Source organism: Micropterus dolomieu, linkage group LG19, assembly GCF_021292245.1.
Source record: "Micropterus dolomieu isolate WLL.071019.BEF.003 ecotype Adirondacks linkage group LG19, ASM2129224v1, whole genome shotgun sequence".
In the NCBI taxonomy this organism is placed as follows: domain Eukaryota; kingdom Metazoa; phylum Chordata; class Actinopteri; order Centrarchiformes; family Centrarchidae; genus Micropterus; species Micropterus dolomieu.
This window is the reverse complement of record NC_060168.1, coordinates 21,622,074-21,648,457: the sequence shown is the minus strand read 5'-3', so window position 1 is coordinate 21,648,457 and position 26,384 is coordinate 21,622,074. Positions and strand designations below refer to the sequence as shown.

The 26,384-nt window shown below is 39.3% G+C and overlaps 3 protein-coding genes across 12 annotated transcripts in view; 1 reads left to right on the top strand and 2 right to left on the bottom strand.

Annotated features, from left to right (window-relative positions):
• The window catches only part of tmem255a (transmembrane protein 255A), a 14,301-nt gene extending 11,488 nt beyond the window's left edge, over positions 1 to 2,813 (bottom strand). For all 5 annotated transcript variants that reach the window (XM_046030188.1, XM_046030189.1, XM_046030191.1 and 2 more), the window contains exon 1: positions 2,141 to 2,813. In XM_046030188.1, coding sequence (XP_045886144.1) covers positions 2,141 to 2,198 — 58 coding nt within the window. In that variant the 5' untranslated portion in view covers positions 2,199 to 2,813. The remainder of the gene's footprint in view (positions 1 to 2,140) is intronic.
• A 379-nt stretch (positions 2,814 to 3,192) lies between these two features.
• On the top strand, positions 3,193 to 12,978 carry atp1b4 (ATPase Na+/K+ transporting subunit beta 4). Of its 4 annotated transcripts, XM_046030182.1 has the most exons (10): positions 6,826 to 6,885; positions 7,435 to 7,483; positions 7,697 to 7,765; positions 8,359 to 8,575; positions 10,081 to 10,209; positions 10,324 to 10,428; positions 10,755 to 10,954; positions 11,550 to 11,606; positions 11,716 to 11,808; positions 11,918 to 12,978. In XM_046030182.1, exons 3-10 carry the CDS (start codon positions 7,700 to 7,702, stop codon positions 12,077 to 12,079), a joined length of 1,029 nt encoding a protein of 342 aa, XP_045886138.1. In that variant the 5' UTR covers positions 6,826 to 6,885; positions 7,435 to 7,483; positions 7,697 to 7,699; the 3' UTR covers positions 12,080 to 12,978. The 4 variants fall into 4 exon arrangements, with proteins under 4 accessions (XP_045886136.1, XP_045886138.1, XP_045886139.1 ...); XM_046030180.1 differs by lacking the exons at positions 6,826 to 6,885; positions 7,435 to 7,483 and adding an exon at positions 3,193 to 3,399; XM_046030183.1 differs by lacking the exon at positions 7,435 to 7,483 and having other exon boundaries at positions 6,832 to 6,885.
• A 2,139-nt stretch (positions 12,979 to 15,117) lies between these two features.
• Positions 15,118 to 26,330, bottom strand: lamp2 (lysosomal-associated membrane protein 2). Of its 3 annotated transcripts, none has more exons than XM_046031010.1 (9): positions 26,151 to 26,330; positions 23,756 to 23,871; positions 23,029 to 23,239; positions 22,760 to 22,921; positions 22,470 to 22,669; positions 22,263 to 22,382; positions 21,358 to 21,412; positions 21,096 to 21,266; positions 15,118 to 16,368 (listed from the first exon to the last, which is right to left on the bottom strand). In XM_046031010.1, exons 1-9 carry the CDS (start codon positions 26,194 to 26,196, stop codon positions 16,226 to 16,228), a joined length of 1,224 nt encoding a protein of 407 aa, XP_045886966.1. In that variant the 5' UTR covers positions 26,197 to 26,330; the 3' UTR covers positions 15,118 to 16,225. The 3 variants fall into 3 exon arrangements, with proteins under 3 accessions (XP_045886966.1, XP_045886965.1, XP_045886967.1); XM_046031009.1 differs by lacking the exon at positions 15,118 to 16,368 and adding an exon at positions 16,451 to 17,425; XM_046031011.1 differs by lacking the exon at positions 15,118 to 16,368 and adding an exon at positions 17,622 to 20,568 and having other exon boundaries at positions 26,151 to 26,329.
• Positions 26,331 to 26,384: the final 54 nt, after the last annotated feature.

Below are 26,384 nucleotides of genomic sequence, written 5' to 3'. Positions count from 1 at the left end.
TTAATACCTTTACAGGCACTGTACTGTGTGCTGCATGCATGCATCCTGTATGCAACTGTACACTATATCTAACTGTATCTAATTAAATATATTTGTAAGTAAGCAGCGTTTTCATCGTATGCTGAAATAAGTTAACTTACCCCTTGTTATTGCCATTACAACAAACATCGTTAGGTACTTGCCTTGGTGAGCTTGTGGTGCAACAGGACAGACAGGACAACACAACATACTAATAATAAAACTATATTTAAGTAAGAACATAATAAAATACACAAAGTATTTTAAGCTAAGTGTGTGAGGTTTGCAATTCAGGAGTCAAAAAACTTAAACATACTAAAAATACGTATAAATAACAACAAAGACAACCACAAACTAACAACAAAAAAATCTACCTAAAAGTGCCAACAGTATCCCTTTCATGAGTCAAATAACCTTGGTTAATGCACGTCTATTAAACCACTCCAGAATTAAAATTGTCTGAACCACCTCCCAGAGGGCATCTCTGGCTCAGACTCATCCCTAACAATATTCAGGGCCTTTTGGTGAAGGCGAACGTTATAAATAAAGAGAGAGAGGAGGGAGTGGCCAGTAATTTTAGAAGCAGTCTAACTTATTTTCTCTGGTGCATTTGTTTCAGCAGTAGTCAGACTATGATAGAGGAAGTTCTGCCTGCTTCTGTTTGTAATCTACTCCATCTATTTTACTTCTTCCTGTTCAAGTTATTTCTGTGATGTTCCCCAAGCTCATCAAAGCCCGTCAGATAACAGATCATCCCCGTCACCTCTATGTTCTGTTTTTATCAATTTGTGGAAACACAAGATTTGGCAAGCCACAAACAGACGTCACTGCTACTCGAATGCTAATGCTCCACCCTGGAGATCAATATGAAGTACATCAGTGCTCATCACTACACTAAGCAGGGAAAGCATATGGTTTCAGTCAAATTGTGTCGCCATGCTGCCTGCAAAATGAAGGACACAGCCTCTGAGATTAATCATCCAAAAATATATGCACAATTTTGCAGAGCTGGGAGTTATATAATAACAATTATATTGTGATGAAACTACACTTCCTGTGGGGTTCCATTCATTGTAATTCTGGATTGTAATAATAGTCACAAAACAGTTAACTGAAACACTGCATCTAACTGTTTTACATTGGTGAAATTAACAATGAATATCTCTGTTTTCCCATCATATTACATCCCTTAAGTTTTATATATTTATATTATCTTAGTCAATAAGTTTTAAGCAAAAATATTGTTGACACATTTGAATTAATCAATTTCTTCTTCTTATGTGAATTCCTTTGAAAACTGTAGTTCTACCTGAAACCAGGGGACTACAAGTGTACATTAAATTACGGGCAATGTTATTTGACTTACAGTAATTACTACTCATAAGAATCAAGTAGAAGAAAGATTTTACTTAAATATTACTCAAGTAATAGGCTATTAAAAAAGTAGCTATTAAGATTACTCCACATATGTCACATATGGTTTGCGTGACACCTCTAAAAAGTGCTATAATGAGTGACCACTTTTCTTTCTCAAACATTGCCTTACAAGGAATAAGAAGTGTAAAGCAAACATGGATGACCCTATGAGTGCTACAAGTTGCAAAATTGAGCAGACTGAGTACAATAATAGTAGTTGTTATCCCTAAATAAATAATCTCCTATTTTCTCCGAGAACTGCCTGTTTTAGGCTGCACCATACTGTACAAAAGATATTCACTGATGTTCCCTTACACGAATGGTGTGTTTTATTCCTTTATATTTTCACGATAGCAGAAGAGCATCCTGCCAAAAAGTGTCAGGCTAGTTACCGATTAGAGCCAAACATCCAGGCTGCTGTGGTTACTCAACGTGGCCGCACCTGCAGTGACGCGCTGCGGCCTGGACTAGAAAAAAAAACACAGCGCTCTGGTGGATGTAACGACAGTTTTTGTACACACAACGGGCCGTCACTGTTTTTAACCGACAAAAAACAACACACGTCAATGGTCAAAATATTAACTTTGGTATGTGCCAACAATAACAGTAAGCTCGCCCAATAAAACCCCGCATTCTGGTAAAACGAGTACATCATTTAATTGATAAAACCTGCTGCAGACACGCCGTTGACCTTGCACACACCTACCCATGCTTGTTTCGGAGAGAGTCAGTCCGCTGGATTGCAGGCTCTGAGCAGGGGGCATGCTGGCTGGGGGATTTTACGCACTCCGCCGGACCGCTTGCAAATAATTAAAAATAATAATAATAATCACGACTCAATATTATTCGCTATATGTGTGAGAGCTAACTGTGTACAATCGTGAGCTAACGCAGACGGTGTGTTCGCTTGCTGTGGCATTCTCTGACAATAGCCTTCCGTCCCCGCTGAGCCCGAGTCCGTCTCATTTACATCCCTGCGGATGTCCGTCTGTCGGCCTCTGTCCTCACGGTGTGTCGGTGTCAGACGGTGGGCTGTTGCTGCTGGTGGTGGATGTATGTGCGCATGTCAAACACGTAACTTACTCAAAAGGCAAAGTACCGATACCCTGCTACAGTCCTCGTACTTGTAGTTGCGTTAAAGCAATGTAACGATACTTAACCTAACGTTAAATTACGTTTAATCAATTTCCCCCGAATAACGTGACCGTTATCTTCCCACACCGCGTCCGTGAATGACAAACCTCTCAGTAGGGGTGGACCCTAATTAGGGATCAAACGTTGAAACTCAATATGGTTGTTATTCTCCAAATTCAATTGGAAAATACACGTATATAACGTTACACCGAAAGACAGATCTTGTAGAGATAATAAGCTAGCTAGTGTAACGTATAACGGTTAACGTTCCAAGATAACGTTAGAGCGAAGTCAAACTTCTGAGGTAACTGAAAATTGGGTTTGGGATTTGAAACAAAGACAATAGCTTTACGTATTCTGTATTGCATTGAATGTATAGTAAAATTAAAGTAATAATCATATAATGGGCTACATATAAATTACAAACGTCACTGGGAGTAAAGTAACTGTATTATGGTAAATGCATTGCACAGGTCCCATGGCATCCATGTTCATCACCTGAGGTTTTATCACTGAAAGCAGGGGCAAAAAGTTCAGTGACATCCTGCTTTACATCACATGGAGAGTAAATCAGGTTTAGTGTGTTTAAGGTATTTTATTCTGCTGTTTCTGTTTCTGACACAGGTATGTGGGTGGTTTGGGATCATAGTACGGGACAAAATCAAAGTCAGATGGATGAGGGTCGAGTATCGAGCGCCATCATCTGTCGAAACTACTGCGTTACGTTCAGGAGCTATCGGACATTCAGAAAGCGGCACAAAATCCAACACAGTGATACATAATGCCTTCATGTACTTAAGAATCAGAATCAGAATCATCTTCATGTGCCAGGTATGTGTAGGCTACACATACGAGGAATTTGACTCAGGATTGTGCATTGCTCACGAAATGTTTGCTTACACAAAAGGCTAATACAAAAATAATACAATAATAAAATCACACACAGGCTACAGTATAGAGAACAAATCTATACACACCATAAACAAAAACAATATAGACAGATTGAGATAATAGTGCAATGAGTGAAGTGCAAAGGATGCAGGAGTAAAATTATTATCATTATTATATACATGCTGGAGTGGATGAGATATACAGGTACACCTACACATACATGCAAACAAGTACATGTACACATGTGGGATGGAGCATAGTGCAAAGGATGGTGGAATAAATTAAAGAATTATGTACTGGTATTATGTACTTGAGGTAGGTGGATTTGGTATACAGTATACAATATGCATTCTCCTAAGGCTTTAAGTCCTTCTGGTGTGATTAAAAATGACCCCATACTTTTGTTTAGTAGGTTTTACTTGTTATATAAATTGACAGTAGGCTACTACTTAATTTGCAGTAGCTGCATTAGAAAGACAACATCCAAGTCAGATTTAAGACTGAAAATGCACAAAAATCACAAAAAAGAGATTAAATAATTATAAATAATTATTTAGACATGTCTTTTTTCATCTTGTTTGCAATTGTATCTGCCACATCATAGAGTATCATCTTCTGTTTTTTTTCTGGGAATGACAGACAAATAATAAACCAAATAAATAAATAAGATTTGGTGTTTTCCATCTGAAACATTATTCCTGCCCATGTTAAAAAGTTTTTGAAATATTATTTAATTATTATTAATATTTAATTATTCAATGTAGGGAAATTTACTTTATAGATCACTATACTTATTTCATTCATTATAAATAAAGAATTTAGTTTAGCACACAGCAAATTTTAATTTACACCCAGGATCAACTTTTCAAGGAACTGAAAGGTTTCTTCAGACCATTGTTTTGTGCGTTTCCGCCCTGGCCTAAAGACCTGCAAATATTAAGCAAATTAACCAGCTGACATACAGTATGTTCCTACTCTGATGTATGGCATACAAAGCAATGAACAGGCATCATTATTTAGTAACGTCATCCATCTGCAAAATGTAGGCCTATATATGAACATCAGATTTGATTGGATTATGATGAAAAAAAGTATGCTTGACCACTAAAGATGCATGTGAGTAAAGAGACACACGATCAAACTAGATTAAACCATCAACTTCTTAAAATAACTCCAGCACAAAAAAGGAACAAAGAAACACAAACATTAAATCGCAACAGTTTGGCAGGTCTGAAAACAGAATCGGGCACCTCCAGCACAGACTGACATTATAACATTTCCAACTTCTGGTTCGATGACGCCATACCCACTGAAGAGACAATCATTTTTTAAGGATGAAACTGCTTTATTCAGTGTCTTTAATTTTTTAATGACTTAGTCTGTTTGCTTTGGAGAGGACACCGCCTCGGTGGTAATTCGGCTCCTGGTAGAAACCTCCTGAGAACAAATTGAGCACCTAAACTTACCTAACGTTAGCAGCTTAGCTTGCAGCACTCACATCCTGTGTCAGCCTGAGCTTTGGAGGTTTTAACATGCTTTATTACCTGTTGTAATCAGTGTTTTTTTTTTTTTGAGAGAGAGGGGGGGACCAACTGATGAACAATAACTCCAGACCCAGTAGGCCTATTTAGCTTAACGCCATCAGCTGTTTGCTGTAAACACACCAGAGCTGCTCACTGATTGCTTTTTCCATGCTATAGGCCGAAATATAACATCCACTCACGATCTCAATCCGACATTGGCGGGACTTGTGTCTGCTCTCTGGGTGTTGATTGTGAGTTACTGGTTTGAAAATGTCATTAAGTCAAAGGTGGAACAGAGACTAGCAGTAGTAGCAAAGCGGATTGAAAACACCCGAAAAGCTCAACTTAAAGCAAGTCGCCTCCACCAATCACAGAGACAAGACCGAGGTCATAGTGTTTGGACATCCTGAATTGCTTGATTTAGTTAGGCTACTCTCGTTGGCCTTTTAGCTTCAAATAATCGCTGGACTGTGAGGAATCTTGGTGTCTTATTTGACAGTGCATTTAAACGTGATTAACGCCTTCATAACTTCCCATCTTGACTATTGTAGCGTAACTCTTTGTATGTGGGTTTAGATTAGACCAGTCATCCATTCAATGCCTGCAGTTAGTCCAAAATGCTGCTGCCCACCTCCTGACAGGAAAGAAAAAGAGGGACCACATCACACCTGTGTTGCGCTCCCTCCCTTGGCTTCCTGTTCATTACAGGATTGATTTTAAAATACTTACTTTTACTTTTAAATGTTTTCATGGATTGGTTCCGCTTTACCTAACGGAGCTTCTTCGCATTCTCACTCCAGCTAGAGTGCTGAGATCTGCCAGTCTCCTCCTTGATCGAGCCTTTGGCGCAGTATGCCCCTAACCTGTGGAACAGCCTGCCAGTCCATATCAGAACCACACCAACTCTAGAATGCTTTAGATCACTGTTAAAAACACATCTCTTTTCTTTGGCATTTCCTTCGAGTAAGAGAGTTATTCTCCTTGGCAATTTTAATATCATTGCATATCATATACTGTATATTATAATGTTTTATTGCTGTACTTTTACTTTGTAATTACTTTTTTTAATTGTTGTATTTTTAACCTGTAAAGCACCTTGGTCATCCTTGGTTGTTTTAAGTGTGCTATATAAATAAAATTGATATTGATTCAGAAATGCACTGCAAGGCAAAATCCTATCCATTTGATTATAAGATTTTTCGTGAAAAACTGACATTCAAGAGTTCAGTGATGAACTCTTGTTGAATTTGAAAAGGTAAAGTTTGTCCCCTGAAGCTCCTGTCTTACTGCACTGATTTGTTTAAATTAAATGCACAGGCTGCTGTATTACCTGACATATGGTCTTGTGTCAAAATCAATGTCACAGTAGTTTTCTTACATGTTGTTATCCCTAAAATAATATGTGTAATATGTAGCCAGGTGGTATTCCTGTAGGCTACAAAGAGGTGGACTTGGGGTTAAAAGGGGCCCCGCAGCTCATTTGTGACCTGGAGCCCCCTAGCAGATTTTACATGTACACTGACAATGAAGTGTTCAACACTCTGCGTGGACACGGGAATGAAGTTAATGCTTTTCACAGGTTGGCTTTCCCTGCAAAATGTTTTGGATTTTTCTTTTCTGCAAATGTCCTTATGTGGTGACAAGAATCAATGGCCTTCCTTCACTGTAAAATACACTCACACACACTCACACGTGCACGTTTTGCCGCGCAATTCTCAAAGAACAGATTTTTTTCCATGACGCAATATCTCTTTTCATGTAAAAGAAGAAGGGGGGAAACACACTCTGAAAAGTCCCCCTCTCCCAGTTTTACACGGGGTAACAGAGCGTTACGTGACCGGATTGCAGATGGGGCCAGGGATGAGGACTAGGCTACTTGAACTTCACAAGGGGAAAGCTGCTGGTGAGCAGTTGTTGCAAGAATCTGTGGAGGTGCTGGCGTTGGCAACCGGATTAGTATGCATGCATGTGCAGGGACAATAGCTAATGTCTGATATTTAATTTGTGATGCTTTTGTTTCATTAAATATACACCCGATTAATAATACAAAAATAATAGCCTAATAATAATAACGTTAATTGTTGGAGAGTCTTTGTGCACGTGCAATATGCGGCAACGCAATGATTGACAACAGTGTCTTATGTTGGGATAAGCTATAAATATTGTATTCATGGTTTGCTTCACTGTTAGCCCAGTTTATCAGACAATGGTTGATGGGGTGCGTGCACAGAATGCAGTGCTAGGGATCAGACCGCTGCCAAAACGTCTCTGGGACAAAAAAAAGCACGTTGTATCCCACCCCCAGTTTTTCTCTGTCCAGCGTTCATTCACTACGATGCGCGCCTAGTTGAAGGAGGTTCTCCGTACCCGGTCCCCTTTGCATGCCTAAAACTTTCTAATGAAATCCCCAAACCTTTTTTGACAAACATTACTTTTTTCTCTGCGGGCCAAGAGGGTTTTCGACACATTAATCCGCGTTTTTACTGAAAAGAAAACTTCAGGTATGTCAGATTTGTCATTGACATTCTCTATGTTGAAACTATAAAATAATCATGTCTTGTGTCTGATGCTAGATTAAGCTGTTGAGATGGCTTGGCATTGTTGTAAAAAGTTTTGAAAATGTTGCTGAAGTCCACAAGTTCGCAAGAACTTTCTTGTATTTAATTGCATGGCAGATGTGATTGGCTTAACAAGTACCTTTTCTTTCTGTGAAGAACATGGAGCCCAGTTCCACAGAGGGAGGAGCTGAAGAGAAGCTCCTTAAAAATAATCCACCAAGTCTTGTAAGTGCTGAAATGAAACAGAGAACATATAACTTTCACAACACTTTATTTTCTGAAGCACATGGAGTAATTAAGACATCTTTCCACTAGCCTTAAGGTTATTTTAAATAACAGCGCAGTTATCTTAACTCCCAACAAAATTTTGAACATTTAACAGCAGATTCTTTTAACAGCCAAATTCTCACAAATGAAGTGACATGTGTCCTGTGGTTCCTCTGGGATCTGTGTGTCCTGGCCTGTGGATGCTGAGAGTCAGTGAGTAACATCTGGCTGTCAGAGTGACCCTTCAGCTCTGCTGTCTGCAGCTGTTGCTCCAAGCAGGAGGGTCTACTCAGAGGAGGTCAGCTCTCCCAATGAGTGCCAGAAAGGTCACCAGCGGGCTTATAATTTGCAGAAACAGGGGACAGGACCATCAGTGCGATGTTCATTAATATGCAGAGCACTCTCTGGCAGTGTATATCATCGGTCATACTCGGAGCTGAAGGCATGCCATTTTTTTCCTGCGGTGATTTGAAAAGAAAATAGATCGACTGCAGAACTTAGCAGTTGAGAATATGTGTGGTGAGGGCTTTTTCTCTTCTTCTTTCCACCAGCCTCACAAAGTGATTCTCAAACATGGCCAAGAGTTGGAGGAAGAGCAGGAGGAGTTGGCAGAGCACCAGCCTCTAGAGCAGGAAGACCTGAACTTTGAGAGATGGAAGCGCAGGCCGTTACCCAAGAGGACACTCCACCAGAAAATAGACGACTTGAAGACGTACCTGTGGAATGCAGAGACCAACGAATTCATGGGTCGCTCTGGAAAGAGCTGGAGTGAGTTGACAGCGAAAGACAGGTTTTATGTTATTGGGTTATGAGGAGGGACGTTTGGATTAATGCTGAAATTCTCTAGTTTTTACTGCATGTGTCCAATGATTAGATATAATATTGAGTGTGTTGTAGTTGAATCATCTAAAACACGCTTAGGAGCAAACATGGTGTTTGAATGTCTTTAAAAGATGCACTCAGGGATACTTTAGAGGGTGAGAAATGTCTCTGCAGTCCAGTGACTCTGCTCACTGTGCTGTGTGTGTGTGTCCTTATGCTCAATGTTTACATAGGTGCATGGACAATTCAGAGTGTCCCGACGAAAACAGACTGCCTGGGGACGTGTCCCCAGCGGGAGCGCACTGTTCCAGGCCTCACATTGGCCAGGAATCACATTCCTCTACATCTTACCATGCTCTCCACAGCCTCTTTCCCAAAGCCTCTGTGACCTCATCGCTGAACCTAACATGCTTATGGCCCCTCAGCACTTAATAGATGCTCTTATCCACAGAGCTCACTGCCAAATCCAGCTAACTTTTTTCTTTTGGCAGAAGCGGCAGACTGGACGAGTTTGTTGAGTCAGTGATGATGGAGCAGCCTCTTGGTATTCCAGGGTAGTTGCTACGTGACGCTGTAGAGTCCCCTCCCTCAGCTGCACTAACTGTACACAATGACAAACATGATCCAACTGAGTGTAGAGAGAATATCCCAGGAAAGTCTGTGTTACATGCATGAGCTGAGACTCTGGATCCCAGGCAGGCAGGGCTGAGAGCTAATTTCAGCGACATAGCCAGTGTGTGCACACTTGTGGGGGAGTGGGGCCCATGTGTCTGATGAAGAAAGGCCCTGGGTTGAAGTTTGTGCTGTGTGTCCTGTGAGATGAGTGTGTAAGAGAGGACACAATACCAGAGTGGGGTGATTGGGGCTCCTTGGAGCTGGCCAGGCCTCTATGGCTGCAAAAGACCTTCACTACGATGGCAACCGGAGGTTCACTGTGTTCCTGAGTGAAAGGACAGCTGGGAGAATTCTCACTGAGCTCAAACAGAAAAGCCTTTGTGGCTCTGGGGACGCAAGGCTGGCTGCAGCTAGTCCCCTGTGAAATTGCCCGCACAGCAAAAGCCATTTCATTTAGTGCACGTTTGGCTTGATTAGTTGCTAATGGACTGTTAATTGAAAATTGAAGAACAATGATAGTTCTCTGGGTTTCTTTATCACGTGATTCTCACATTAGCGCAGTACAGTGGGTTTTATACCACAACTATTGAAAGTTATTTGCAAGTCCAGGCCTGAGGGGAGGAGGGTAAACAAATTAGTAACTGTCCTGATCAAGGACAGTAGCTGCAGTCCGGATGGACCACACAGTCTGAGCAAAAGTGGAAATTCTTTATGGTTCTTTGTTTTTCTCCACTCAGATCAGAGAAGGGATTTTTTGAGAGAGGTCTGTTATGTAATTCACTTATGCGCAAATATTGCATCAGAAATAACTCCCCTTTTTCCACTCCCTTTTTTAGGCCTCATCCTTCTCTTCTATACTGCACTTTATGTGTTTCTCGCAGCCATGTTTGGTGGTTGTATGTTTTGCCTCATGTGGTCTATTAGTCCCTACCATCCAACCTACAATGATAGAGTGATGCCACCAGGTAAATATAACGGCAAACTCAAACCCCTCCACTGCATCCTCTATTGTCCTTCTGTCAGTGTTACTTCTAATTGAGTCTCAGCACAGTTGACTGTCTCTGTGTCTCCATTGGCAGGTATGACGATGGCCCCATATCTAGAAGGCCATGAGATCGCCTTTAACGCCTCTGATCGCAAATCCTGGAAGAAGTATGCAAGGTCTATGGATGAATATCTAAGATGTGAGTTAGTAGTGATTGTAGTTGGGGGAATGAGGTTGTTGAGTTTGTTAAAAAAGAAGCAAGGATGTGATGAGTTAATCCTCATCTTCACTACCTTTGTCCCCTTTTTCAATTTAATTCTTGCAGGGCATGCTGGGAAGGGAAGCCTCTTTGTGGGCAGAGTGCAGCCATTCAATGTGGTTTTTTTTTCACGCCCAGCTTTTGTCAAGCTTCCTTAATCAGAGGCCTGAGTCTGGCAGGGCTTTGCTGTAGCAAGGCTTTATTTATGCCCTCCTCTCTCCATTTCCCTCCCTCTCTTCCTCTTTCCCCTTGCTCTCCATTTACAGCATATAACGATGGAACTCAGGAGAGGAAGAACATTCGCTGCACACAGGACAGATACTTCATGCAGGATGACTTGGAGGAGAGCGCAGAGCGGAAAGCGTGTCAGTTTAAGAGGTCCTGGTTGGGGGACTGTTCTGGGCTACAGGACCCCCACTATGGCTATTCTCAGGGAAGGCCATGCATCCTCCTTCGAATGAACCGGGTAAGATGCCACCAAAACCTGTAAAACAGTGCACTTTAAAAAGTGCAATTATGTACATCAGCAAAAAAACAAAAGATGGAACATAAAATAGCAGGGACACACTGTGTTACTGCACTGTTAAAGCTCACAGGTTCCTCAGTGAGTGACATCTTGTGGCCATTTCAGGGAGAGGATGAAGACACACGAAGCACAATCTTTTTATTTTAAATGGTAAATTATCATCATATTATTACATTGTGGAAGATTTGGGCACTTCTTCCTAGAAGATAAACTTTTGCATGTAATTTTAAAAAGATCTCCTGCTGGAGCTCAGTTTGAAGCAAAGAAGGTGAGTAGTGTGTACATCTAACTGGTGCAGGATAAAAAATAAATTGCATACAAAGTAAAATGTGAGGTTGTCTGTGCATGGATATCTGCAAGCTACAAACATTTTATTTGAAGCAATGTTTAGTCCTAAAAGGTCTTTGTCAGATCAAGAGTCATTGGAGCTCAGTTTGAAGACATGACAAACAAAAATATAAAACAAAAACAGGGTTGAGGAATAACTTTGTTCGCATGATGACACTCTTCTCTTACTATTCTTACTTTTCTATAGATTCTTGGTTACTTACCTGGCCAGGGCAAACCAATAAATGTGACTTGTGGAGTTAAGGTATGGTAACCATCAACATCCTTGCTTGTAAGCAACATCTGTGAAAATGTCATAGTCATATCATGCAAGCAAGTGTGCTTCAAGAAGACATAACTTCTTCCTCTTTCAGAAAGGACCTCCAGAAGCTTTGGGAGAAATCCAATTTTTCCCTAAAAGTATTTTTGACATGAAGTACTATCCATACTATGGGAAGCTCAGACATGTGAGTGACAGTTTTATCCTGGATAACTGCTGTGGCATATAGACAATGTCATTTAAGTCTATATTAACACCTGTCTTGCCTTGTCCTGTCGTGACCTCTTCCGCCTCAGGTAAACTACTCTGCGCCCGTGGTGGCTGTGCGTTTTGCAGGAGTGCAGTACGACACTCACATCCAAGTACAATGCAAACTGAATGGCAAGGGCATCATAAATGATTCACCCACTGACCGCTACCTGGGCAGTGTGACCTTCACCTTGGACGTTGGAGCGTAAGGCAAAAATATCGCTGCCAGCAGGATGCTCCCATGACAATGAGGCAGGAAAATGTACAAAAAAAAATTATGTTGAAACATTATATTCCATGAAATATGTAATTTCCCCCTCTTTATCTTTCACTTAAATATCCATGTCTTCTGCTGTGAAACAAATTTCTCAAGAAGTAGATATTTACTCTTGTGTTTCTGTTATATCTTTGTACCTTGAGCATGCTACTGGCACCTGCACCCACAACAAACAGTGCTGAGCACAGGACAAGTGCGTAGAGTGAGTTGGAATTCAATTTCTGATATTTTGTAATGATTAGCAAAATTAATCAAACTAAATTTACACTCTGCCCACTAGTTAGCATTTCTGGCTATGCAAATCCAATTATGACTTAAAACATTAATAGGCAATTAGAAATATTGTTTTATCAGGTTAGATTATGGTTTTGTGTACACATTTGTGTGTGATAAAGTGTACTAATTTGTTTTGCATTATATTGTTCAAACATGTATATTGTAAGAATTCAAAGAACTATCATGCAAACACTGAAAGCAGGACTTGTACTGTACTTACACAGTAAAAAAGACAATAATAAATGACTGCAAATACACTATTACTATATTTTTGTTGAATATAGCAGTATTATATACATTTATGATAAAGCGTCACAAGCCACTTCTTGCCTTCTTTTGTAAAAACATTTGCTTTTGAAAATGAAATACTACACAAGACTGATCAATAAAAAGACATACTGTACTGTGAAATAGTTTGTGAAAGGTCTGTACCATTTTAAAACAGTATAACTATTTTTGATAGTATTAATCCTGCCTGAACTGTGCTACTAAACTTGGTATCAATGTTGTATTTATTCCTATTATAGTTATTATAATAAATACAATGTTCTGGTATGTATTGTACATTTTCTTCCACATGGGACTAATAGTCTACATCAACTTTGCATTACAGATTTTAAAATAGAATTACCACCCCGCGGTTGTTTGTCTCCACCAACCAGTCAAGTTGCAGTTTACCTCCATGTCTGTCCAGACTCATTTAATATATTTAGCGAATACATTGGAAGGAATTCAATAAAAGGTATAAATTGTATTTTTTGGCTAAATGGGAGTTATCACTATCTTAATGATACATCTGTATGATTTCAGTGAATTTACATCGTTGAACTGATTAATGAAGGCTTATCATATACGTATTGGTTAAACAGAAACACATGTACATGATGTCTAGGTGGATTCTAGTATTGCTACACAAAATGTGGTGCTTCATTTTTTTTTTCTCGCCCCTCTATGAGCAGTAGGTAAAACTTACTCACAGATCATGATTAGCTTTGCACGCTCCAATTCGCTGTTTGCAGTCATGTGATTCCGAAATTCAGAATGAGGCAGGTAGTGAAAGGCAGTATGGATGAGATAGAGGCTGTTAAAATCAAATATGTGCTATAACAAGCAACTGTCTTTGGCTAAACCCCTAAAGTTGAGGATGATGGGAATATCATTAGTATTGCAGATATTTGGTCATAAACCAAAGATTTATGATGATGGCAAAGTTATTACAGTTCATCTTGAGGGGAACATGAATGTTTGCATTAAATGTTAGGGCAATCCACCCAAAAGCAGTTGAAATATCTCACTCAAAACCACAAATGTGAACCTCAAGGTGGCACTAGAGGAAAATTCAGGAAATCACTGAAGTCATTAGGGTTCAGCGCCTGGGCACCATGAACATCTGTTCCAAACTTCATGGTAATCCAAGCTGGGTTAGAATCAAGGACAACTGGACTTGGTTGAAGATACTTGAAGACATTTCGCCTCTCATTCAAGTGGCTTCTTTAATTCTGGTTGACTGACGAGCTATTTAACCTCTGTGGGGTCGTTATCAAGATGATGGGTACCGCTTAGCTCCTTAGTGCTCCTGGGTGTTGTAAAGGCAGTCGTTATGGTCATTGGAGTCACTTGAGGCCAAGTCTGAATGACGGTCGTTTGGCTTTGTCACATGAGGCCAAATGTGGGTGTTTGTTTAAACTACTGGGAAGGGATGAAAGGACAGTATTGTAAGTGGGTGATAAGAGGTGTCTCAGCCCTCCTCCCCTGTTGAGAGGTGGTTTCTATACTCTGGTGTAAATGACTCTTTGACTCCTCTTTTAAACAGTCTGTGGTGGACTGGTATCTGTCTTAGGGTGTTCTTTGGTTTGTTGAAAATCCTCATATGGAACCACTACATCACATGTTGTTGTGTTTATTCTTCTTTTTCCCATCCCTGTAGTGCTGGTGTTCTTACTGGATCTTGTGGCGATTGTCACAAAGGTCCAGTTTGGATATACATTCATGACACGGCAATCCATCAAATAGTTGATGAGATATTTTAGTCAGGACCAGAGTGGTGGGTCGATCGACCAACAGTCCGTGTTAACAACAGGTTATTAATAAAGCTATGTGCTCACGTACTGTCACCTCCATCAAAAATATAAGAGTTACCACCTTAATGTTTTTCTACGTGTTATGTTTTAATTAGGGCAGCAGAAAAGTAAAATAAAAGTTCAATTACCGTTAACAGTGGGAACCAATAAAAGGTTACAAGGTTGATTTGTCATTTTACAGCACAGGGTTGTATAATGAAATTACATTTGTAGTTCACTTTGTTACTCACAAAGTAAACATGTACAAAAATTATAAAATCATATACACCAGATAGTTAGATAAATTACAAATCACAGAAATAAAGCCATTGTAAACAAACCAAGGTGAACTGTTCATTGCTGAAGACATCAGTAGTCAGTAGTAAGTTAAGCCTACATCCACTGGTGACCTCTGGGTAAACTGGGTAAACTATTACTGCCTAAATGCCAGTAATAGCTGGAGTGAGAGTCATGCCTCCTCTGTGTACCATTACAGGTTATAAAAAGTATGTCGTTGATCAAAGTCAAACGGCAGTGTGAAACATTAACCTTTAAATTCAGACTCACGCACTCTTGTTATGTGCAACTTCACACTAAAAGTAGAACAACAAACTGTTCAGAAGGATGACAGTGATACAAAACAAGAACGAAACTTTATTTAATTTATTCCCCACTTGTGTTAAACAAGCTTATCACATCACATTCTTCATCAGATGGAGACAAGCTTCAAGCAAGCAACTCAGGTGCACAACAGAAAGGCACGAAAACTGTCAGAGGGGAGTGACCGAATGTACAGAACTAAGGAGCATATAAATAAAATACAACTAAATTGTTGTAAATTTAACCAAGTTTGATTCTGGAGACTAATGTAGGTTCAGATTTAAACCAGGTCTGAGACTCAATACTCATTAGGCAAAATATCCTTTTGTTTAACAGGATTATAATGGACCAACATTATAATTAATTCACTAAATACTTTAATGTAAATCTTTCAACAGAAGTGTACATTTCAAGAAAACACATCTGCCTAACATGAGGGACAGAAGCATAAAAACCTAGCACAGGTTTCCAAACAATAACAATAAAAAAACTGGTCCCAATGGTGGTAAAGTGTCATGATAAGTTAGTGTCCCTTTCATCAGGCTACAATTAAGTAACTATATGTGCAACAGGCCAAATTTAATTTAGCAGTTAGTGTATGTTACATGATGGATAAAGAAATACGAAAACTATGACAACAGTATTTCTATTAGCTTGCTCGTACATTCACGTCATCAAAAATCAATGTCATTAATTCTATACAAGAGAGTAATTTACACATATACTATTGTACAGCACAGAAACCGAGAGGAAAAAAGCCTCTCTGGGGGTTTGGAGGAGGGAGAGGGCTCTCTGGGGAGCAGGTGGACGGCTATTCACAGCCATAAATTTAATTTTTAAAACATGCATTATACAATCAAACAATGCAATATTGATCATACATGTTTTGGTACTTGATTTAGTTGTTGGCATCAAAGCTAAACATAGGAAACAATTGGGGTGGTTGCTGGGATAAATTTTAAACTGTGTGCGAGGAAATAGGCTAAAAAGCTAACAGTTATTGTTTTTTTTGTTTTTTTAGGGAGACAGAAAAAAAAAGCAGAAATTTGGGATGCTTTTGATGCACTGACGGGCGGCAAAGTGCTCAGGAAGGTGTTTTTAAGAGGTTAAAAGGCTGTGAGAGGCAGAGCAGCTGGGATGGATTATACAGATTGGTAGCCAGTGCGACTCTTCCTCCGGCCAATCAGGTAAGAGATAAGCACAAGGATGATTAGGAAGCTGAGCGCCACACCCACTGCAATGGGCACCAAAAAGCTCAAATCAGAGTCCAGGAAGCATTCCTCAGCTGACAGACAGAAAGAGAGACAGACAGAGAGGAGACGGACAGCAGGTTAGTGGTTTAGTCAGCAGAAAACACGACTCGGACAGAGATTTATGATATTTATAGTCCACAAAGGGTTACAGAAGGAGGGCAGGGCAGCAATAAAGGAGATAAGAACCTCCAAAAAGTGGAATCTGCACTATATATGTAGTGTAAATTAGAGGAAAGGGTCATTAAAAAGGCACAAAAAAGATATCACTCAAGTGGTTATTACTTGTTATTCTAGATGAACATTAATTTTAGGCAGAATGATGAATGGAAATTCTGAAAAGGAGTAGTACAACCAGGGTGCAAAATTAGCACCAGCCAGCTGCTACTTCACTCACCAGCCCAAAACAATGTATTGAGTGGCTGGTACACTTTAAACATTCACTAGCCATTTGGCTGGTGGACAAAAAAGTTAATTTTGCACCCTGAGTGCAACATTTGGGAAATATGCAAACTGCTGAGTCATATAAGAAGATCAATGGCACTCCAGTGTCTGTCCGTTCCGGCAACCAGTTAACTTAGCAGACTGGAAACAGAGAGAAACAGCTAGCCCTGGCTCACTCAAACGTAAACACAATCTGCCTAACAGCACCTCTAAAGCTCTCACATTAACTCTTTATATCTTGTTTGTTTAATCTGGACAACAAAACAAAGTATAAGGGCGACATGTGGTTTTACATGGGGGCCAAAATCACGGCTCCTGGGCTGTAGTTTCATATGAACCGTACAGACATGGGAGTGATATCAATCATCTCATCCAACTCAAATGAGCAAATGTCTAACTATTCCTTTACGAATACAGACAGGCAGTAAAACATTTTTTCACAATTAGGCAAAGGCAGCGATTCACAGACTACCCTTTCATTAAGATCTAAATGAGGCTATTTTAACTAGAAAGACTCGTATCCGGTTGCCATGTTTCTCTTTCTCCCGATGAAATAGGCCAGAAGAACGATAAGAATGAGAGCAAGCAGGGCAACTCCGACTGCTATGGGAACAAGGAAGCTCTCTGCATCAGCCTGGCATTCCTCGGCTAGACAAGAGTGAAGAGAGCAGAGAGGTGAATGTCTTATAGGCTGTACAGAAGAATTGAAAATTTAAAAAAAATAAAATCACGGTTAATGCATGAACGGCTGAAAGAAAGAAGTAGCCTGCTAACTGAAGTAGTCCCAAGTATTTAAAGCATGAACAGTAATAGTTTTACAAATGAATCAACATTTACTCAAGTGTCCAGGGCAGCAACACATTTTTATTTCCATAAATCTTAAAACACTAAAAAGCTGAACTTAAGTCTGACACACAGTTTGATCATTGTTTATAGCTAACAGCTGTAATTTGTATCCGCATAGCACACATCAATTGATCTTTAACAAGATGGTCTGGCAGCACAAATTCCCTTTGCTGAACATGTGCGTGTAATGTTCTCAACTGGTGAAAGGAAAATAAATATGGAGTCAAATCATACCAAGTTAACAAAAAGGTACAAAACAGAAGTTTATCATTAAGGAAGGCACAGCTGTCATGATAATGAGGATGAACCGCTTAGATTTACTGAGAACACAGGACGTGAAGCATGAGAAATCGAACATTTACACCAGTGCTGCAAAACCATCTTTATAATTAAGGCAACTGAGTTCATACAAAGCCGAAATACACAGGAAAGCAACAGTCACAAGCAAAAGAGCCATTATTCATACAAATGTACAACGTCCCGGGAAAGCAGAGTTTTATAAGCAATTTCAAAATGCAAATATTTCTATTCTCATTTTCAGTGTTGTTTACTGCCGGCATTGTTCCAGTCCTGAAGAGTAGGAACAAGGCGTACAGTACACACCTCTCTGCTGCAGTTATACAACAACACACAGCTACTACCATGTATCACTGTGGCTTTCTATCATTACACATTCTGGGGCTTGCCTCCATCCCCGATACCGCATCCCTGCCACCTGCACTAACTCCCCGACTTAAAATGCTCCTGGAAACCTACTTTCAGGTTCTTTCTGTGAGCAACAGGGGTCCTACATGAAAACAAAATTTTCTGTCAACAATTTTGTCTATTTTAAATTAGATTTTATCAAATACGTCAGTGGATTTAGCAATTTTTTAAATCAAAATCAGACAACAGATGTGCCGTTGTTTGCCTTTGCCAGCATTGTTGAACAAAATTGATCAAACCATACCCACAAGGCTCTGGTAGAGCAGCTAAGCTGAACTAAAAGAAAAATGTAGGTTTAACATTTTGGGAAATAACATTTTTTGCTTTCTTGCTGAGAATTACTTGTGTCTGCAAGCAAAATATGAAGCTACAGCCCGCAGACGATTATAGCATAACAGGGGAAAACCGCTAGCTCTGTCCAATGGTAACAAAAATCCACTGACCAGCACAACTAAAGATCAGTAATTAACACGTTATATTTGATTTGTTTAATCCATACACCACCACACGCTGTTACATTTCCTTTTTGCAGGGAATAAACAAACAAAATAAAACATGCTAAGTGATCGTTTAAACTAGTTTTTCCTCCTCGTTTCCAGTCTTTATGCTAAGCTAACTGTCTCTTGGCTTTAACTTTATATTTAACAGATAGACATGAGTACTATCAATCTTCTTATCCAACTCTGCAAGAAAGCAAATAAGCTTATTTCACAAAATCTCCGGAGTCAAACGCTTCATGATTTTTTAACTTTAATATTCAAAATTGAAACTAAGTTTTCAGGAACGTTAACGTCCCCGATCCAGCTGCAGCCCTCAGAGCTCAAGCCAAGCCCAGGCCTCTCTACACAGGTCAGATAATATGACGACAGTCTCAGCATAATGCAAATATATAAAGAGTGCTTTAGTGCATTTATACGTAAATATTCTCCTTTCAGAATTGTCTGTGCTGAAAGTGAATATCCACACAACAAAACTCTCCCTTTTCTAAACCTAATGCCAAAAAGTATTGTGAGAAATAAACCATTGACGTTTATTTTCAAAACCTTTTAGACAGCAGACATTTTGACATGGTATAGAAAGAAAAGCACAGGTGTAATAAACAACACTAACAATAGCTTCATCTCATGTACTTTTGTCAGTTCCAGGATCTTTTCACTTACATGTAAATGAATCATTGTTAGTGTCATTAGTTCTACCTGTCCTTCTACTGCTTGACGTGTCGAAATGTCTTCCATGAAAAAGGTCTATTAATGTTCAAACAACAAACACTTTGAGTTCACATTCTTAACATGACTGGAGCCACATGATTAGGACAATAATTCCAATGTTTCTCCTGCTCTACAGGGGCAAACACGGGCTAAAGCTTTTTTTCCACAGACAGCTTTCCAAATGGAGTAGACTTTCATCCTTATTAATGAATTTCTGATGACAAAGAAAGTAAGCTGCTTGTACATCTTGCTTTGATTTGTGAAGGACATGCTGTGAAATTTATCGTTTTTCTATGTCTTGATGTGAATAATTATGGGGATGAAAAGTCAAACCATTAAAAGGAGTAAAAAACAAAATGTGCACAAAGAGTAAATAATGACAAAAGAAAACAAAAGGGGAATGATTGCAGAGCAAGTGCAGGATCCCGCAGCAACATATTCCAACTGTCGCACATCAGCTTCTATAAATGCAGAAGTCCTGCTGTATCTGTATATATGATTTGTTTTTTTAAGTTGTGTGGATGTTGCACTTGCTCATTAACAAAACACAAATGGAAAGACATCCAGAAAACAACAAAAAAGAAACACAAAAACTGGGGTGGGAGTGGGGGGGGGTAGACAAGGCTGGTCCTTGAGAAAAAACACCAAACCCTCTTCACATGGATTTTACTATCTTCTTATTATAGTATCATTAAAGACCCTTCAAGCAACTGCATTTCAAAAATGATCTGTGTATTTCACATCTCAATGTCAACCCCAACAGATGTATTTTTGTAAAACTACATCTCAATTTCAGATTTTGACTGTTGAATTGCCAATTAAACATATACAAGACACCCAGGGACCAGGCTTGGGAACCCCGTGATATTTCAGTAATGATTGCAAACTGGATTTAAAGGGTCTGATATCCAACATAAGTCTTTCTTCGACCAATCACATAAGCGATCACTACAATGAGAATCAAGCCAGCCAGAGCAGCGCCAACAATGATTGGGATTAAGATGCTGGTGTCATCCAATGAACATTCATGGGCTGCAGATAAAAAGAGAGTCAGTCAACAGGTGAAACAGTGATTTTCTGATTAACAACACATCCTGAGAGACACGGGGGAAGCAGCAGAACAGCAGATTAAGATTATGTGCCATCTTTAAAAAACATTTGTTTAAATGACTTGTGATGAGGGATCTTGAACAAACATTGCTTAATTTTAAGCAGAGACAAGCCCAGAATATTTAACTATAGGGTTTGCTGAATGTCACTCTGCTTTAATTTTTACATTTGGTTTGCTCAAAGGGATAAATTGTCCAAAGTTTGGCACTTTACACCTTAATAAATACAATTTTCCTGTGTTGTGTTCCATGGGTGCTCAAACGTTTAACTGCATTTGACATATTTAAATATGTCAAATTCTGTCAATATTATGAAAAGATAACCTTTTAACTGAGATACTGTCCGTACCAATTTTCAAATGCCCAGTCCTAGTACAAACATGTAGACATCTAGAGTCAGCCACTTCCCTCAGCAGGGTCTGCTTTGAGCGACGTTACAGAAAAACATACCTGTACTGAAAATACCCTTCTTGACTCCAAAGGGCTGGACTTGTAGGTTGAAGGTGTAGAGGGTGAGAAAGCTGGTGATGGTGTAGTTCTGCTCCTTGTTACACATGTAAGAGCTGCCGACAGCTGCCTCCCACAGACTCAGGTTCGTGTTCCCCTCCGAAAACGCGATACCTTGAAAGAAACACAGTTATAAAAAGGAACAACATTGGCTTGCTTCTCAGCGTGGTGCCTGGTCTGTGTGGGATATGATACTTCTAATTACCAGAGCTTGTGCTTCCAGTGACGTTCAGAGCCTGCAGGCGGAATTTCTTTGTGTCCTGAAAAAACAAATTTAGAAACAGAAAATATGAATCAAAAGAATTTATTGTGAACAAATGAAATCTTACAAAGAACCTATTCTAGCAGCTTTCTCACTAACACAGACCGATTATTATTTAATTAATCGTTTGGTCTATAAAACATCAGAAAATAGTAAAAAAAAAAAAAAAAAAAAAAAATCCAAATGTCTTATTTTATCAGTCCAAAAGCCAAAGATATTCTATTCACTGAGATCAAGTCAAGGAATAGTATCATTTTTCAGAAAATGGAACTATAAAATGTTCTTAAATGATTCATAAAATAGTTTCATACAAATTATCTGTTGACTGATTAATCAATAAATTTTTGCAGCTCTAAAAAAAAAAAAAAAAAACCCCACACCCACACCCACACCCACACACACACACAGAGCATTAGAAAAGCTGATCTTTGTATTTTGTCACAATAAACCAATAACCTTTCAGCTACACCTCAGTTTCACGCTGATCTGAGTCAACTCTTACACCTCAACACACCAAGAGTGCATGAAATCCACTTTGCAGGAGAAAGAGAAAGTTTAAAAGATAGCTCAAAAAAAGAAGAGATAATTGGCTGAGATCAAAATCAGAAAGACTTTATTGATCCGAGGAGAAATTCTGTGTCACAGTTGCACACATTGCACAAAAAGCAAAGGAATATAAATAAAGATATGATGTCCAGCTTCTGCTACTCTAGTAGCATGACTGCAAAATTGACTTTTGAATTTATTATCATCATAATCTTAGAGCCGTTTCATGGGTCCTTCAAGAACTGAGAAAATGTCACCAGACAGGTTTATTAAATGGATATAACATACTGCTGAGGACTTACATTGGCGAAAGTGAACATGATGGTCATTGAGTTAGACACCAACACCAGCTCACTACTGTTGACTCCACATGATCCAGAGGATTTGGTCGCATTAGGCTCAAGGTTTATTTCCTGATATTTCTATGCCAGGAGGAAGAGAAGGAAATCAAATCAGCAAAGACTATAGTAACAAGTTTACAAAATACATATCTGTGTTTATGAACTTACCTTTCCTTGCATTACACCAATCCGCAGACCAAAGGTGGCTAACAGACAGACTGTGCTGTTTTCATCAGGCTTAACGCTGTACTTTCCAGTGGCGGGTGTGGGGAGGGTGGGTGTCGGGGTGGTGGTAGGAGGAGGGGCAGGGGAAGTAGTTGTGGCGGTGGTAGTAGGGGTTGTGGGTAAATCAGCAGCACAAGTGGTAACTGTGAACGGAGTAAAGAAAAAGAAAAGCAATGTAAATAGGGAAGAAATTTTACAGGCAAGATGACATGTGACACTGCATCTGCACTTACTATTTGCACTCTTGGTGCCGTTGCTGACAAAAGCCTGTATGAGCACGTTCCAGAGCGTCTGATTGACAGAATCACCTTCAATCATCTCTTTACTATTGCAGGAGTAGCAAGTATCCATGCCTACATCTGTAATGTGAGGCTTCGCGATAACAGTTATGGTGTCTAAAAGAAACAAAAAAATAAATAAAATAAAAACACTTCAGCATGAGTACAGGGCCTTTTCAGCCAACTGTGGAGTTTTTGTTTGTACTGTGAGGTGTACAAGTTACCATTCAATGCAGATTTAGGGAAGACGGTCGCATCACTGAGGTTGTAGGAAAAGATGATTGAGTCTGCTTGGTACATGGCTCCATTGGTGGTGAAGTTCACACTCCAGGAGTGTCCTTCTCCGAAATTAAGCTTCAACGTTGAGCTTTTAGCATCACATTCACTTCCAGTTGTTGTGGTGTTATTAGGAAGTTCAAATTCGACTATTGCACTCTAAAAGAGAAAAGTGTAACCTTATCTTAGTGTGATATTCAATTGTTTATAAGCAGACTTGACCAAGGAAAACAATTTACAGTTTTAGTTACAATGACACTTAATATGACACACACAAAAATATCTAACTCTTAAAAAAAAACAACCAATATGTTGTTTCTAAGCATCTGCCAAACTAACAAACTAAAACACTGTATTTATAAACATGGCATTAACATTATTCTAATAGGCCAGGAACTGGTAGGCAACTGATGGTCTGGTAGGCAGCTCAAAGAATAATAAATACAGATTAGAGGATTTTTTCAAATTATATACTTTTCTGGGAGCTGCTCTCCATCACACTTCAACTCACTAGTGAAAAGAGGAGACATTACAATCGCAATCTGCATGACAACATATGCTTCCCTCCACAAATGTTGTCTGATAAGGACACTGTGTAGCCTGACTAAATACACCAAACTCAGTTGGACATAGCAGAACATCTTGTGGTTCATGTGACTAAGACCAGACACTCACCTTATTGCCAGTTATTTCATATGAGATGGTGAAGTTGACCATTAGATTGGCATAGAGGCATAACTTGCCATCTTTCCCTGTAACATTCACCTCAGTGCAATGTGACAGCTGGAAGACTGAAAAGAAAAACAATAATTACTCTATTTTCTATATTATAATTAATAATTCATCCAGTTGGAATTTGGAAATTGGAATAGTTTACTCTCTTCACTAAAAATATAGAAACAAATGTGGAATTTTATGGACACTTCATATGTCTGTCTGTTCCAATATAAGGTACGATTAGATTTAGATAAGAGCTTATTATATAACAGAAATTGAGACTAAGAACCCAGACATTTTTAGGCAAACCACCACCATCCTCCAGCTGACATTGGATGAACTCCACAGCCAATGCCATGCACTAATAATAATATAATAATAATAATCCTTATTTGTAGAGCACTTTTCAAAAACAAGTTACAAAGTGCTTTAACAATTGTAAAGAATAATACAAAAAAACAAGATAAGAGCATGAAAACATTGAAAAGACTAAAATACAAATTAATATAAAATTAGTAAAATACAATAAAAGGGATAAAATGAAGTCAAATAAGATCGGGAAAGGCTCTCCTATAAAAGTATGTTTTAAGAAGGGACTTAAGAGTTCACTGACTCAGCCGACCTGATTTCCTCGGGCAGGCTGTTCCAGAGCCTCGGGGCCCTGACAGCAAACGCTCTGTCCCCTTTAGTTTTCAGTCGAGACTCTGGAACAGACAACAGACCTCTGCCCGAGGATCTCAAGGTGCGTGCTGGTGCAAGTTGTAATACAACTTCATATGGTAATTTTGTGAACTCTAAATAGAACTAATGTTGACACAAGTCCATAATTTCAGGCACCTAATTTAATGTACAAAAGTCAATTTCAGGATGTGAATTTATAAACATCCCACACAACTACTTACTGGCTAAAAAAATATACTACTACCTGTCACATAATGTTTTTATGAAATATTTATTACATATGCAATAGTTATATGACACCAGGTTGACTATAGTGGACAACAATAAAACATTTGAAAACGAAAGTACACGAAATTATTTTCAGTAGTTCTTGCAAAAAAAGCCCATTTCTAGCAACGCCTGTCAAAATACAGTATGTGATAATTAATGTTAAAAACATGTGCAGTGGCAACTTAGCTGAAATTCCTAACAGGGCACAAAACTTGGCGTACACTGTCTCTGTCAGCAATGAAGGTAAACTTTCAATCAACTACCGCCGTACATGCACACATACAGTGCGCATGCCAGTCTCTCATGGCTAACAGTGAAGGACAGGTTGGCATGCAACCATATGAATTTCTTTACGAACCAAATTGTCTCTACTCACATAAAACTAGTAACGCTAGCTAAATCACATCGCATCAAGTAAATGTAACACTAGTATCAACACATGGATTTAGTTGATTCCTAATTTAAAACGCTCTCTGAAATTAAAAGATATCTTGTTTACAGTGATGGCTGTTTGCTTTATAATACCGGTTGCTTTGGAGTCATAACGTTACTGTGTTCACGGTTATGTAACCAACCGCTGTCAGTTAGTAAGCTAACGTTAGTTTGCTAAATCACACAACGTCAGCCGAACTGTTCTACTTGTACTGTCACGTGCTAACTTACTGTAAACTGAAGAAGAAAAAAAACGTAGCTAATGCTAACTATTTTAGCCAGTTAGCTTAACGTTAATACTAGTGCGTTTTATGTTGTGTCAACGGGGGTTATACACAATCTTTACTCTCTTAACTTTGCTGTCTATGGCTAACGTTATTTAGCCGCAGATATGACTCAGACGGTCTAAAATTTTATCAACTCAAAGTTTAGCATCACACCAAGTGTTATCCAACCAGTAAGCTAACGGCTAAGTTGGCTAGCTACTGTTGACTGGTCAACACATTACGGATTGGCAGTATATAACGTTAAAGCTGGCTTGACAGTTAGTTTTAGGGCATAGTTTGGTTGAAGATTAACAGCAGTTGAGTGGAAAATTTTAGTTTCTTGAGCTGCAAGCGGAGACTAACGTTACGTGCTGTTCCAGTCTGACGTAGGTAACAATTAGCACTCATGCTAACTTAATTAGCTAAACATCACGACTATAGACTGCTCCGCGAATTAACAGGCGATAGTGGTTTCGTTTTAAGGCCTGTGCTGTCAATTCACCCTTATGTCTACAAATTAAATGCAATTTAAAACGACGAAGTTTCACTTCAATATGTTTTCCTGGGCGGCGTTTAGCCTGAGACCAGAAGCACCAGGCCCAGAGTGTCCCACAAGTTTAATCACGTCTCTTCGCAGAATCACCTATCATTTATTTTCTGTTTCTGCAGTCGATTTAAAGACTAACTACGCTGATGATACATACCGATTCCAAAGGCGAGGAGTAAAACAAATGCAGCGTGTCGGTTCATGATCGCCCAGTAGTTTGGAGTATCAGCCACCGAAGAGAAGATGAAACACCTCGATAGGGACGCTCAGTCAGCTGTTTGGGATGTAGCTCTACCGCCGCCGACTGTACCAGGAAATCGGAAGTCATATGACAGGGACCGGTGTGGACTAACAGTCTAGCTTTTAAATCTTTCTCCTCCTTATATTGAGT